General features: G+C 34.4%; 1 protein-coding gene across 13 annotated transcripts in view; it reads right to left on the minus strand.

Annotated features, from left to right (window-relative positions):
- Window positions 1-16109, minus strand: part of CHD9 (chromodomain helicase DNA binding protein 9) — a 226719-nt gene that overhangs the window by 41403 nt on the left and 169207 nt on the right. For all 13 annotated transcript variants that reach the window (XM_087420261.1, XM_087420262.1, XM_087420263.1 and 10 more), the window contains 4 exons: window positions 14821-15000; window positions 8756-8866; window positions 3470-3666; window positions 2812-3011 (listed from right to left, as the gene is read on the minus strand). In XM_087420261.1, the coding sequence (XP_087276387.1) occupies window positions 2812-3011; window positions 3470-3666; window positions 8756-8866; window positions 14821-15000 (688 nt within the window). The remainder of the gene's footprint in view (window positions 1-2811; window positions 3012-3469; window positions 3667-8755; window positions 8867-14820; window positions 15001-16109) is intronic.

The following is a 16109-nucleotide window of genomic DNA, read 5'->3' on the forward strand; positions in this document are numbered from 1 at the left end:
GTTCGATATCTTTGGTTGGTTGCTCATATTTGACAACGACAGACCAAAAAGTTGATAGGTAGCCTGAACAGGAGGAACTTACTGACGGTGGACTCACTGAAGGGTAACTTTGATGGTTTTTTCCTGTTGTTATCTTTAGGTTTTAGCCTGGTCAGATTCACCAAAGAAAATCCCTTAGTTTTCTTCCTTGAGTATGGCATTGTCAAGTATACATACATTCCTTTAATTCCCATTTAGTAGCTCTATACCTCAACTACCAATGCAAGCCAGAGATCCTCTGTTTTACCCTCTCCAGAGAATAAACTTGCACTCAGTCTTCATCCTGGCTACATGGAGTTGAAGAGGGTATTTAGGGATTTGATTCCCTTTTAAACAACTCTTAATCAAAGCCCCTGTCCTTTACCACAACTTTCAAAGCTTCCTGATGTCAGAAACTCCCGCAACTTTTGGGTCATCTATGAAGCAAATCAGTTTGGTTCCTGGCTTTCCCCACTGCTGAACTAAGATTTAGGTCTCTCTAGTTGGTTAAGTTAGTTAATACTAATGTATTTGCTTCCAGCTTCCAAAATTTTGTTGCTTTTTCCTCTCCCATTCTCTCCACTATTGAGAGTTTATGCCTATTTATATTTTAATTATGGAATTACGCATATACAAAAATAGATGGAATAATATGATGGCTCACCATGTACCATCATCCAACTTCAATAATTATCAACTCATGGCCAATTTTGTTTAATCTATACCCTGTTCACTCCCCAACCTTGTATATTATTTTGAAGTAAATCTAAGACATCAATCATTTCATTAACAAATATCTGTGTGTCTTTTAGCAATATATATAAAGATAAGGCATCCTTAAAAAAAAACAACTACAATACCATTATCAGCCCTACGAAATGTAATAACACTTTCTTAATATTTGGTAATCTAGTTTCCAATTACCTAATAAAGATAATAAAAAATTTCCCTTGGGTTGTTTGTTTCGATCAGGATTCAAATAGGGCCCACATGCTGCAACTGGCTGAAGACTCTATCATCTCTTTAGGTTATGGCAGGGTTTTCAATCTGAGCACTACTGACACTTTGGGCTGCATAGTTCTTCACTGTGGGGGGGCTGTCTGTGCACTCTTCCCTTCTACACACTAGATGCCAGTTACATACTCAAAGTTGTGACAACCTGGGGTGGGGAGTGGGAGTAGGGCACAAAATCACATTTGGTTTAGAACCACTGGTTTATAGACACCTTCTCCATTTCCTCCCCTCCCACTATTTATTGTTGAGGAAACTAGAACTTTTGCCTGTAGGATTTATCAAGCTTAATGTCTTAATTTTTCTTCTCTTTATTGACATATATGTGGCGTTTCAAGAAGAAAGAGTGAGATTATATTTGTATGAATCTTCCATCTTTACCAGAAGTCAGCTCGTGACATTAATTTCATTGCCTCCTATTAAGACAGGCCTCCAATGACCACCCTAATCTAAAACAGGCGCTTTCTGCTGTTCTCTATTTCAGCAGTTTATACTTCACCATACTTATCAGAATCTGCAATTATTTAACTAATTTATCTACTTTCTTTTTTTTTTTTAACTTTTTTTTTTAAATAATTTTATTTATTTATTTTTTCCCCCAAAGCCCCAGTAGATAGTTGTATGCCATAGCTGCACATCCTTCCAGTCGCTGTACGTGGGATGCGGCCTCAGCATGGCCGGAGAAGCAGCATGTTGGTGCGCGCCCGGGATCCGAACCCGGGCCGCCAGCAGCGGAGCGTGCACACTTAACCGCTAAGCCATGGGGCCGGCCCTCTACTTTCTTATTACGTCTGTCTACCTGGCCAGAATATAAGGTTCATGAGCTCAGGGATCTTGTCTATCTTGTTTCTTCTTATCTTCCCAGCACCTTGCACAACAAGCACATAGCAGGCACATAACAGATATTTGTTGATTAAATAGAAGAAAATTTTAACACAAATTTAAGGGCATAGTAGTTTTTTTTATCTTTATAAAAAATTCAATTATTTTATGCTATAAAAAAGTTATGCAGAGAACGTTCTGTTAGCAAGGCTGTGGAGAAAAAGTACTTGTATATACCTCTGACATGATTGTAAATTGGTATAGATACATTGGACAGCAAATTATTTTTGAAAATTTGAAATGTGTAACAATGTGTCCCATACTTTAATATACAAACTAATTGCTGAGGAATTTGTCAAAACGCAGATTTTGATTCAGTAAGTCTGAGGCCTAAGATTCTGCATTTCCAAGAAGCTCCAAGGAGATGCTGATGTTGTTAATCCAAAGACCACATTTCAGGTACTAAGAATGTATATATGCTGTACCTCAACAATTCCATTTCTTGATATTTACTTTAGTGAAAGATTTATTCATGTGCACAAGGAGGAATGTACAAGGATCTTCACTGAAACTTGTTTTTTAATTGTCTAAAATTGGAAACGTCCTAAATGCGCACCATTAAAGGAGATATTAAATTATAGAATATCCATACTATGGACTACTAAGCAGAAGTTTAAGAAAGAGATAGAGCTATATGAAGACAGATGGAAAGACTTCTAAGACATATCATTGGGTCAACAACTTGCAAACCGAAATATATTTGATAACAATACATATAACCCACCAAATTTGTAATGAATATACCACTGGTATATTCTGAAGTTGGAACTTGAATTGAGAGTGAAAATTAAGGTTCTTTAACATTATCTGTAATGCTTTAATATTTTATAGGGGAATATGTTAAGTATTACTTATATAACTAAAAATAAATTTAAAAGGAAAACAAAAGAACATTCTTACCTAGATGATTTTGTAGCTCTCGTGTCTGCCCATCTTCAGTTGGAGTAATGAGATCCCATATGAAGCCTTTAATTTTCTCATCTCCTCGGTAGTGAACAAGGCAATATGCTAAGAGGGCTCGGCAAATGATTTCTACATCATGCTCGTTTAGCTGCCTTTTAAAACGGCCATGAGACAGAATCTCTCTCCATCGACCCCATCTGGTTAAAAAAGGTATGTTTACATTAATATTGAGTCAAGTTCTAGAGATAAACATAACTCACGGATAAAAGGCCCGAAAACTGCAAAGAACACATTTTGTCATTAATAGGATTTGCCTCATAAAGTTTTTCCCCCATGAGTAAAATGCAGAGCCATGGTATAGTAATTTCAAGGATATTTTATTCAATAATGGATAACAATATTATCCATTTTGTATTACTGAATATGCAAATTTGAGAACAAGGAGTTTGACTTTAGTGCGACATTTATAATTTAAAAACTTAAGGCTATCCCATCATTCTGCTATTAAATCTGCGTTACACATAGAAATTCAGGGTATTTTAAAAATAGATTTTAATGATTCTAACAAATAAAAACTATACTAGAATATAGCATATGTTTCCTGTAACTTTATATACCAGACTACTTAAAATAAACATTAAAAACAATATTTTACCCATAAACTAGCAGATTTTTCTCTACTCTAAAGCATTCGGTTCTTCCATAGCCATTAGAACGGTCACAGGGTCTCCGGAGTTTGGGCTTTTCATCTCCTTCACTTTCAGCTTCAGACAATTCAGCCAGTTCATCTTTTGTGGCACTAAAGGGTCTTGTCTGCTTCCTAATTCTTGGAGTGTCAATAACCAAGCTGTTCTGTAAAATTTAACAGCTATTACTTGAAGGTCTTTATTTTGTTTATAACAATGTTTTACATTTTCACGTTTCAAATTGTACAAACAATAAAATAATTATAGAAAGCCAGAAAAAAGAAATTACTAACAATTCCACCAACCTACCAAATAAACTTAAAAATTTTTATATTCCTTAAAATCTTAATTACCATATACATATAATTTTATCATATTACAGTCACAGGATAAAAAGAATTTGGTATTTGGCTTTATTAATATAAAAATTATTGTGCTTCTACAATAACCATAAAATATATTTTTAAACTGAATTTATGCATCATAATTTTCTTTACCTAATTCATTCACAGTTTAATTTAGATTGTTTTCAATTTTTAAAATAACTAATGCTAAAGTAGATCTTTGTAAGCTAAATTTATCCTAAAGATAAATCCAAAAGAAGAGAAATACCTAGGAATGGAAATATTGGTCAAAGGATACAAATATTTTATAGATCTAGAAACATGTTTCAAGTGTGTTCCAAAAGAATTATATTACTATACAAAAAGCAAGGTAATAAGTGTATGAACCTCACTATATTCAATAGAGTTTAATTCATTCAAAATAACTTAAGTTGACACGCTTTTCATCTTTATTGAGAAATTTCTCTAAGTTAGGCACTATATTGTGGGCTGTGGATATAAAGATGAGTAAGACAGCTTTCTGCTCATAAGAAATCTGTAGTCTTGAGGGTCAGCCTAATGTGTAAATAAATAAATGCTATTCAGGATGAAATATTTTATGATACACGATGAGTACAAAGGAAGTCCAAGGAAGCTTTACAAAGTAATGACACCAGAAAGAAATCTTCAAGAGTAAGTAGTTTGCTAGGCAGCCAAGGAAGAGACGGCATTATAAGTAGACGAAAGAACAAGGGGCCTGAAATGGCATTAGATGTTTAGGAAATGTTCAAGTCCTAGAGCAGGAGAGGTAAAGTGTAGGAGAGGAAGGTCCATGAAGATCCTGCTATACCACAGTATGTATACAGTGCATCAGATTTAAGGGAGTATATGATGTTAATATGTCTTATTACCGGTGAGGTGAAGGTGATGTTAACATTCTTGGCCAAGTTTCTCCACTGTAAAGTAATTAGTTTTCCTTTTGTAATTAATAAATATTTTGGAAAATATACTGTGAGAATATGTAAAAAATTTTGTTTCTCCTTGAATTTCACTAATTTTATTTTATAATTTTATTTATTTATTTATTTTTCCCCCAAAGCCCCAGTAGATAGTTGTATGTCATAGTTGCACATCCTTCTAGTTGCTGTATGTGGGACGCGGCCTCAGCACGGCCAGAGAAAAGGTGTGTCGGTGCGCACCCGGGATCCGAACCTGGGCCGCCAGCACCGGAGTGCGAGCACTTAACTGCTAAGCCACGGGGCCGGCCCTCACCCACTAATTTTAGAATTCATTGATGGATCTTTTCTGCTACGATTATTACTATGGTGGATTAATGCTGATTTTCTGTTTCCCTTTTTCCTCTACGTTTATTAATTGGTATTCTTCTGTAAGAAAGAGTTGTCCCTTTTCGCTTGTCCCAGTCTCTTAAAAAAAGAAAAAGAGGGGGGCTGGCCTGGTGGGGCAAGTGGTTAAGTGCGCGTGCTCCACCGCGGCGGCCCGGGTTCGCCAGTTCGGATCCCAGACACGCACCGACGCACTGCTTGTCAGGCCATGCTGTGATGGCGTCCCATATAAAGTGGAGGAAGATGGGCACGGATGTTAGCCCACGGCCAGTCTTCCTCAGCAAAAAAAAAAAAAAAAAAAAAAAAAGAAAAAGAAAAAAAAAAAAGAGGAGGATTGGCAGATGTTAGCATAGGTCTGATCTCACAAAAAAAAAAAAAAAAAAAAAAAAAAAAATTGTATTTTTTCTTGAGTAAATTTCCAAATGTCTTTTGTTCATCTTTTGAGATTTTGATGTATTCTGACCCACTTGTATTAGCTTTTTTTTTTTATTTTTTTAATTTTTTTTTTTAAAGATTTTATTTATTTATTTTTTCCCCCCAAAGTCCCAGTAGATAGTTGCATGTCATAGCTGCACATTCTTCCAGCTGCTGTACGTGGGACGCGGCCTCAGCGTGGCCGGAGAAGCGGTGTGTCGGTGCGCGCCCGGGATCCGAACCCGGGCTGCCAGCAGCAGAGCGCACGCACTTAACCACTAAGCCACGGCGCCGGCCTGTATTAGCTTTTATATAATAAAAATATTAACTTTCATATACACTTCTGCTACAAATAGTCTCATCAATCTGACTGCACCATTACATAATTTTCAGTCTTACATATTTGAATATGCTGATCATTTCCTTTACGATTTTTTTCTAATTTAGAATGTTTTCCCACCAAATATTCGATAAAACAGAAATCTAATTTTTCTATTTTTCCATGCTTCGATTCAAAAAAATAAAACTTTTTATCACAAATTGGAGTTTACTTGGTATAGAGTATATTATAATGTTCCCCCCAATGCTAACTCAACATCCTAATCGCAATTATTAAATAATCCTTTTTTCTTTAACACTATTTATTAAAATCTTATAATTTGATCTTTTTCTGTTCTTATTCTATTCTTTGCTCTTTATATCTTTCTCTCAGAATCAAATTATTTAAATTATGGTTCCTTTATAATATATTAATATAGTTTTATATTTTTACAAATAGTAAGTAATGCTAGTCTGTCTTCATTGTACTCCACTTCCAGAAAAATTTTGTTTTTTAACAAAGTATAAATTAGAAAATGTAATGTTACAAGTATTAAATGACTATATACTCTATTTATAAAATCCTTAACTCCTTAGGATAATCTACAAGGCCCTATTGATTTGACCCACATCTATGGTCTTTGATCTTACTTATCACCACTTTCACTAACTCCCTACATTCTGCCACAATGTCATTGCTATTTCTGGAATACAGCAAGCTTATTTGGACCAAGGGCTCACTGCCATTCCCTCTACCTTGAGAAAGCTTTTTCCTCATGTTTTTACATTGTTGGCTCTTTCTCAACATTCAAGTCTCAGCACAAATGTCCCCTCAGAGTGACCTCCCTTGACAACTTTACCTAATGCTATCTCCTCCAGGCATTCTCTTCCATCTTACTGTTCTGTTTTCTTCACTCTCTGAAATTATCTTATATATTTGTTTACTTCTGTCTTACCCACCAGAATTCATAAGCTCTACAAAAGCAGGCGTTTATCTGTCTTGTTCATATTAGTCACAATGTGAGAATGGTGTCTGGCTCAGAGTGTGCTCTAGTTGGATCCATAGTGTAAATGCATATGAGTGCCTGTGTACCACTAATATATACTTTTGAAAAATCATAAACAAAGATCATACTATAAGTATTGTTCTACATCTCTCTTTTAAAATTTAACTGTCTTGGAGTTCTTTCTATGTCAGTACATAGGGATCTACATAATTATTTTTACTTATTGCATTAAATAATATAGATGTACCATTCCTCTATCATAAGAGATTTAATTAGTTTCTAAATTTTTTTTAGAACAAAAAATGTGACAATGAGCATCACTGCACTAAATTATAATGGTACATGTGTGATTACTGCTATAGGACAGATTCCTAAGAGTGCACTTAATATTCTTTTTTTTTTTTTTTTTGTGAGGAAGATCAGCCCTGAGCTAACATCCATGCCAATCCTCCTCTTTTTGCTGAGGTGGACCGGCCGTCAGCTAACATCTATTGCCAATTCTCCTCCTTTTTATCCCCAAAGCCCCAGTAGATAGTTGTATGTCATAGTTGCACATCCTTCTAGTTGCTGAATGTGGGACACCGCCTCAGCGTGGCTGGACAAGCGGTGTGTTGGTGTGTGCCCGGGATCTGAACCTGGGCCACCAGTAGCGAAGCGTACGCACCTAACTGCTAAGCCACCGGGCTGGCCCCGCATTTAATATTCTTGACCATTCATTCTTCCAGAAGAATTTCAGATATTGTCTGGTTATGAAAAAACTAACGTTTTGATTTGGGTTGCATTTCAATATTTATAAACTAACTCTTAAAATATGTAGTTTTTTTCCTTTCCAATTGACAAATCTCCCAATTAAATTTGGTAATTCACTTTACTGAAATCATATGTATCTTTCAGGAGGTATACCCCTAAGTGTTCTCTTTTTTTCCTACTGTGAAGTAGATCTCCTCTTCCACTATATTTTTCTACTTCTGTTAACACCAATATTTAGGAAGGCTAAATGGCATATTTATCATCTATCCAGTTAATTCACTAAACTCACTTATTAATTTTAATAGTGGTTTGCAGATTCCATTGTCATTTTAGGCATGCAAACATGCCATTTGCAAATAATGATATTTTCATAAATATCTTTTCAAATTTACTTGTTTCATACACATTTACACATATTTCAAAAATACATGAAAAATAGCAGATTATGTAGGCTAGTGGCATTATTTCCCATTATAAAGTTTTACATTTTAAAAGGCTATCTAGTAAAATAGATCCCACAAATCAGTGCTTAATATAAAATTCTTTTAATCATTTAGCAGTTATTCTGATAGTAGGTAAGGCTCACAGTGATTCCTATATAATTATTAGACAGGTGTCTTATGAAGTGAACAGTTATCAGTGAACAGAATATCAGTTCTATGAATTCTATTTTAGCTTTGTGGCCCTTTCTTCCTTAGCTCTAAGGGAAGTTTAAAAATGCCACTTTCTTGACTTCATTTTTTTTTTTTTTGCCTCTTTTATATTTGCGTTAATGGGATCTGACACAAAGAAAAAGTTAAAGAGCAAAATAAAAGTAACTCATGATTTGAAGACATTTTAAAAATTAAAAAACATAATTTTAAGAATATAAATAACCAAAATTAAACTTTCTCTTTATTATCACCTATCATGATAGCTATCATAAGTATTAAATTGAAGCAGTGTCTGACTCAATATTGATCATTCTACTACCCCACATCAATGTATTTAGGCAGATAAATAAATTTATTTCAGTAAGTACATAGTTGAACCTTTAAATATAAAAATATTACCGGAGTATCTCAACAAGTAATTTTTTTTAAAGGGAAAGAAATACTTACTCTGCCACTGATGGCGTCTATATCTATTTCTGCCTTTTTAGCCCATTTTTGCCAGAAGTTGGGATCATCTAAGGAAATGTCTGTCCGGTTTCCAGATGCCACAAAACTCGCCTGAAATACATAAGGGCAGTTTTTCCAAATGTTTTGAAGGGTAGAGGAAAAAATCTATCAAAGTATATTTAAAACATTCTCTTCTCACATTTACCGTGGATAGAATTTGAATTCAGTATACACACATATATTCAAAGGATGTTTCAAATGCAATGGTCTGAAACATAGCACAGCATCTGCTTAAAGCCAAAAGGCTTACTGCCAGCATAGGCTGGAGTTTTAGAGGCAAAGCTACCTAAGTTATTACTGTTGTTTAACTCTTACACTTTTAATTAGTAAGGATCAAATCTTTTTGGTCAAAAAACTACACAGGACACAGATAAGCTTTCTAGAAACACTACATAAATATAAAGAAATTAGGTTAGAATAAGAATTTTAACTGGTTGCACTATACAGTCCATTTTCTGGTATACTCCTACTTTATTTCCAACACATTTTTATACAGATATAGCTCTAAAGAAAATGCAAAACAGAATATAAGAAATAAAGAAAAATGAATCACTGTATTTATTTTAAAAACTCTTTTCCTTACGACAAAAATACCACATAATCATTGTGAAGATTTAACAAGTTACAGAAGACCAAAAGAAGAAAATATAAGTGATTTATTTTCTTAAATATTGTAGAAATTATAAAAATTTTCAGTTTGAACAAACTTTAGACATTACTTCAACACTGTAACCTATAAACTAATAACCATTATTTGCAACTTAAAGTTCCCAAAAATAGCTAGGCCACTTCAAAGAAAAGTCATCAAAGTACTTTATAAAAATGAAATAAGCAGTGAAGATACATGATGCTTTAAGAAAAGACCCTGAAAAATGCATGTTAACTCTTATAAGAATAAATGGAAGAATATGGTCACATAAAATGATTTTCAAAGGAGAATAAATGGCTTTAACATAATGTCTTAAATTTGATTATTTGAGATATAATCAAATGATAGAAATCTTCATTAAAAAACCCATCTTAATGAAATTTTAAAACGCAGAAAATTACACATTAAAAAGATGATAAAACTGTTACAAGCAAACAAGTCAGTTATGACATTCAAGATAACTGGAAGTTTGAACACTGGAAAACTGATATCAAGGAATTATTGTTAAGTTTATTTTTAAACGTGATAATAGTATTGTGGTTATGTTAAAGAAATCTTTATCTTTACAGATACATATGGAAACATTTATAGAGGTGATACTATAATGTCTAGGATTTGCTTTAAAATAATATGAAAGATGGGTAGGACAGTGATGAAACAAGTTAAACAGGACTTGATAACTGTTGAAGCTGGGTGATGAGTACACAGGTTTCATTATACTATTCTGTCTATATTTGTAGTTTGAATCTTTATAAAACATCTAAAAAATGAGTAGGAACAAAATTAAAATCCTAAATGCCTCTTGTTGAACTTTAAGATTCTGTTCATGACATTGTTTACCAAGTAATAAGTACATTAATTCCAAACATTCTTTTGAGATTAGGTTATTAAGATTCTTGTATATATAGGAAGTGTTTATTATAAAATGTTTAAAAACGTGCATTTTGCTACCATATTTATGAAACAGAAGTGACAGAAATAAGTGCTTTAATGAAATGAGTTTAAATTCCTTTCTTTCTTGCTCTAAATTATAACTTTAATATTATGAAACCACTGAAAACAGTAATTTCTTATTTCTTTGAAATGAGTGTGGTAGGCTGAATAATGGCTCCCAAATATCTTCCTGGAATCTGGTAAATGTTAGTTTATAGGGCAAAAGGGCCTTGGCAGATGTGATTAAGTTAAGGATCTCGAAATGAAGAGATTAGTCTATATTATCCCACTGGGCCCTAAATGTAATCACAACTGTCCTTATAAGAGGAAAGAAGAGGAGATTTCACTGTAGAAGACGAAAAGGCTATGTGAAAACAGAAGCAGGGATCGGAATAACGTGGTCACACGCCAAGAAATGCAGGCACTCTTAAAAGCTGGAAGAGATAAGAAACAGATTCTCCCCTGGAGCTTCCAGAAGGAACCAGCCCTGATGATGGATTTTAGCCTGGGTAAGACTCATTTTGGACTTCTGACATCCTGAAATATAAGAGAATAAATCTGTGTTGTTGAAAGCCACTAAATTTGTGGTAATTTGTTACAGTGGTAACAGGTAATAATACAATGAGACATCTCTTCGTGATAAACCATATATTATAAAAACTCATATCCAACTTAAAAGAGCAAACGCTAACTGGTTTGACAAAACAAAAAGTAGATAGCCATCATCATCTACATACAAGTAGATGATGATAATTCATTAAAGTGGTATGAATGAGTATGAGGAACAGACATGGGACTATGCTCAAGTAATCCCTAAACTATGAGGGGGCTTCAACTTGTTAATTCAGAAATGAATTTCTCATAACTAAAAACATATCATATCCATCTTTTCAAATCTTCATTAATATAAACTCATCAATTTTCAGGAACAGTGAAAAGTTTTATTTTGTACTATAGTTTGATTGATACATGCTTTTTGAGATTTAACCAACCTAGCAAATGAACATTTGCTTTACATGAATTGGAGAACACTTGCCATGAAAAGCTGTGAAATATGAAAAGTCATTAAAAGAAAACAATTAGATTTTTGAAATATATTACTTTATGGTTGCTTACCTTAAAAAACAAATTCTATGTTACAACGGATAATCACTTTTATTCTGCTACCAGATGACTGTTGATAATTAAAATAATTTGCCTGGAAGAAACTGTACTTCATGAATAAATAGCTTTTGAATAAATAGCTTTTGTTATATTTATTATAAGAGAAATTATAAATTTATTTTTCAAATATTTCTAAATAATTCCAGATGCTATTGTTAATTGACATATAAGCTATTTTCCAGATGACTTAGAAAATTCTCAAGGATTGTAACAATGGTTTAATGCCTACGGAAATGAGATAAATGCCTGTTGTGGAAGATGTCATCAAGTACAGGTTTATCGACTACGTTCAAATGTTAAATCTTAATATCCTAGTTCCTCAAAAAGCATTTTTCTTAAAGGGTACTCCTTCAATCATTAAATCTCTTTACTATTTGCAAGAAAAGACTTTTAACTGGTGAAATCCATCTTCCTACACGAGAAAGTATAGCAGGCGCTGTAGAAGGGCCTTAGAAATAAGCAATCCGTCCAAAGCTTGATTCAGACTGTTTTGTTTTGTTTTTTGTAAATTAAGCAATTCAAAGTCTTTTGTTCTATAGCAAATTTAAAAAAACCAGACTTGAAACTTTTCTATGTCTAAGATCTCACTGATTGCCCTTATGAAAATCTCTCAAAACAAGGTTTAGGTGATATAACCACTTACAAATGAAGTAACCAATAATGATTTTTATTTGATGGATAGGTACTAAGTCTAAATAGTGTAGTGGAAAGAAACACAGATTGGAGTTACTTCAATTATCCAAACCACTGAAAAAAACTGTACATAGCTGAAGTCATTGGAAATTCCAGGAAAAAGTATAAAATACTATCAACTTCACGCCTTCAGTGCCATTATATAGTGGTGCCACATTCCACTATGCCAAATGCCCACTATACAATGGCATTCCCACACAACTATGGAAATGAACAAATTATAAGACAACCACAAGCAAATTCTCTGGACTCTCTTCAGCTATTGTGGTACCTCTTCAGTCAGCTCTCTTTTCAAATGTAACAGCAGTTACTCCCTGGTCCGAGGACTTAAAATAGATATTTAAATACTTAAGTGTGTCACATGCTTAGAGCACAGCTGGTTACGATTAGAATATACCTGAGTAATATATAGTAAAGTAGGAAAAGCCAAGTATGATTATTATGCTCTCCTCTTTAAAGACAAGAAAGACTCATAAAGGTTAATTGTCTAAGATCACTCAGTTTATGATTCTGAACTCAAACCTTGGTGTTCTGACTTACCAAGATTATCCTTAACACTATAAAGGAGGAAGCCTGGAATCACCTATGGTCATTAAATGCTTTGCATATGCCTACATTAATTAAAAAAAAAACAAACTTAAGGAGAATATCTCTATGCTTAGCCTAACCAACAAAGGCAATCACTATGACTAATACTTTTTGATTAACTCAATTTCAGGCATGAGGGAAAAAATATCTGTACATAGTGTGTCAACAACTTGGGTAAAGTCAAGGAATCCCAAGTAAACAGGATTTCTCAGGAAAGTAGCTGGAGCCAGGGTATATCTACCCAATCGTGACTAGTTTTAGTTCTCAGTCTTATACTTTACTTCTGCAGTATTCCTTTTGTTCCCACAATACTTTCTTCTGATTTATCCTCTATTAACTCCCAAATCTATATCTGTATCCTAGGCAACTCTCCAGGACATCTCTACTTGGATGCCCTGTAAATGCCACAAATACAACAGCTCCAACATTTTATTTTCTCCACATGAACTTCCTTCTCTCGCATTCTCTATCTTACTTAATGACACCATGACCCTCCTAGCTACTTGAGTCAGAAAACTTCAAGTCATTTTTGACACCTCCTTCCACAAATTTCTAACTGGTCATCAACTTCTGTTGATTCAAGTGGGTCTCTACTACCCTGGTTCACTCATCATCATATCCTATTCAAGCCACTTCTCTGGTCATGCTGATTCTAGTCTTTCTCCTTTCAAACTCATTCTCTACATCGCTGCTAGAGTCAAATTTCTCAACTACACCGCATTATGTCCATTTTCTGCTTGAAGGGATTTAAAAGCTTTTTAACTGCCTCAGGATCAAGTTCAAATTCCTCAAAATGGAATTTTTTTGAGCCCTTCACAGTTTGGGTCTAATCTCCTTAACCCCTTCATTTTCATCTCCATTTAATTCATCCTGTGCATCCATACATGCCCATGCCATATTCCTTGAAATTTTCCTTGTAGTTTAGCAACTTACGATTCATTTATGTGACTTCCTCTCTTCTGGTAACACAATAATCCACACTTCCTTCAAAGCTCAGCTCGAATGTTATTTTCTCTGCAAATGCTTTCCTGATTCTCTGTTCTACCATTTTACACAGAATTAATCATGTTCTCCTTTATTTTTTTCAGCAACTAGAACCCCTTCATTTCAGTATTTCCAGTACTTAGTAAAGTACCTGACATAAGATTTCATTAGTTTGCTTAAAGAATACAAGAGAAAAATTTTCATTTGAAGACTGATATCATTACTTTTGGAGTAGCCCCTGCACTACCTGCTATAACACAGTGCTCTCCATAAAGATAAAGAAAGACTTCTGGGGTGAAAGCAGAGATGGGGATGGAGAAGGAAGAAAATGTAGGAAAGAATAAAGTGAAAGAGAAAACCTGTATGAATCAGTGCAGGTGGGACAGAATACTGCAATAAAAAAGTGTTCAGATGAACGCAAGATATAGGTTTACCATGTCTCTGTTGAAAAAAAAAAGGAATATAAAAGCTGTTAGTAGCCTTTTAAAATGTTTTTTCCAAATAGGGTAGATAGATATAGTTATTAACACTTCTTTTCCAGATACAAATTTCATGTTACCTTCCCCAAGTTAGATTTAAATATTTAAAATGAAATTAGATATCCTTTCTCTCCTTTAGGTACTTGAAATTACTATAAGTTAATGTAAGATGATTTAACCTCCTACACTATTACTTCTATTTTGCTGTGACTTTGGCATGCGTTTTTTCATTTCTAAATTTGATTTATAATGTTCTACTCTGATTAATACTTACAACCATTTCTAGTTATTACACGTATCCCATTTCACTAGGATCAGAAGAGTACATGTGAACTTTGATATGAGAGATCAGAAAAAATGAAGAAAAAGAGTATATTACCTACTTCTTTTGAGCTAATTCAACTTATTTAAACATTAAGGAGGTGCTTTGCAAATAATTAGCAGAGTAAGAAACAGTTAAATTTGTTTAGTAGTGAACATTACTGGTATATTTATAAAATAGTATTCACTGTTACCTTGGCAAATGTTGACCCACGTCCTTCTGACTCGATTGTAATAGTTTTTGTACGACGTAGTAAAATCTGATCAATATCCTCTTCACAGAATTTAGAGCCTTCATCTTCTTCTTCCATAATGGCACCATAAGCACCTCTTCGAAGCAGATCTTCTATTTCCTTTTTGGAAAGCTGCTGAATCTAAAGAGAAATTTTTTTTTTTTTGCTGAGGAAGATTGGCTCAGAGCCAACATCTGCGCCCACCCTCCATTATTTTGTATGTAGGACAACGCCACAGCATGGCTTGATGAGTGGTGCATTGGTCTGCGCCCAGGATTCCAACCTGTAAACCCTGGGCCGCCGAAGCCGAGCACGCAAACCCAACTACTATGCCACTGGGCCAGCCCCAAGAGAAAATAATTTTGGTAACAATATTTGTTTAAAGTTATAAAATGAGAAAGTATCCTTAAAGAATGTCAAAGAACACAGAGGTCATGTTTAAACTGCATTTGCGGTTTGGGATATACATAAAAGAGAATTCTCTGAAAGAATACATTGAAGTTGTTGACTCTTCTCTACTATCTTTAAAATAAGATTTGCCATTTGCCTAAAATGGCTTCAGTTAAAACAAAGCCTACGGGGCAGGTAACCTCTCAAGGTTCTTTTTAGTACTAGGATTCTATAGTTGTTACAAGCACAAGATATAAGACGACAATCTTGAGGGAAAAAATGGCAAAAAACATGATGTATAACAAGACAAAGCCAATGCTAGTAGTTTCACACTAAAAAAAGAATTTGAGGGGCCGGCCTGGTGGCGCAAGCGGTTGGGTGTGCATGCTCCGCTGCGGAGGCCCGGGGTTCGCCAGTTTGGATCTCGGGTGCGCGCCAACGCACTGCTTGTTAAGCCATGCTGTGGCGGCGTCCCATATAAAGCAGAGGATGATGGGCACAGGTGTTAGCCCAAGGCCAGTCTTCCTCAGCAAAAAAAGAGGAGGACTGGCATTGGATGTTAGCTCAGGACTGGTCCTCCTCACAAAAAAAAAAAAAAAAAGAATTTGAAAAACTGTAGAAATATAGCAGAAAAATTCACAAATCCTATTTTGCTATGCCATGATACAACGTTCTAAAAGCAGAGCAAAGAATTTCTACCTTGAAAACACATTCTTAGAATTCACAAGCACTGGAGCTACAGAGACAGAACGAGATTCAAAAGCATTAACTAAATATAGCTCTATTCTGAAATGCTTCCTTACATAAAGCCATCTATTTAGTGTCTAGTATGGATCAAAATTACATGATATACTACCTGA

Source organism: Ceratotherium simum, chromosome 30 (genome assembly GCF_057802395.1).
Source record: "Ceratotherium simum simum isolate JZ-2026a chromosome 30, ASM5780239v1, whole genome shotgun sequence".
NCBI lineage: Eukaryota > Metazoa > Chordata > Mammalia > Perissodactyla > Rhinocerotidae > Ceratotherium > Ceratotherium simum.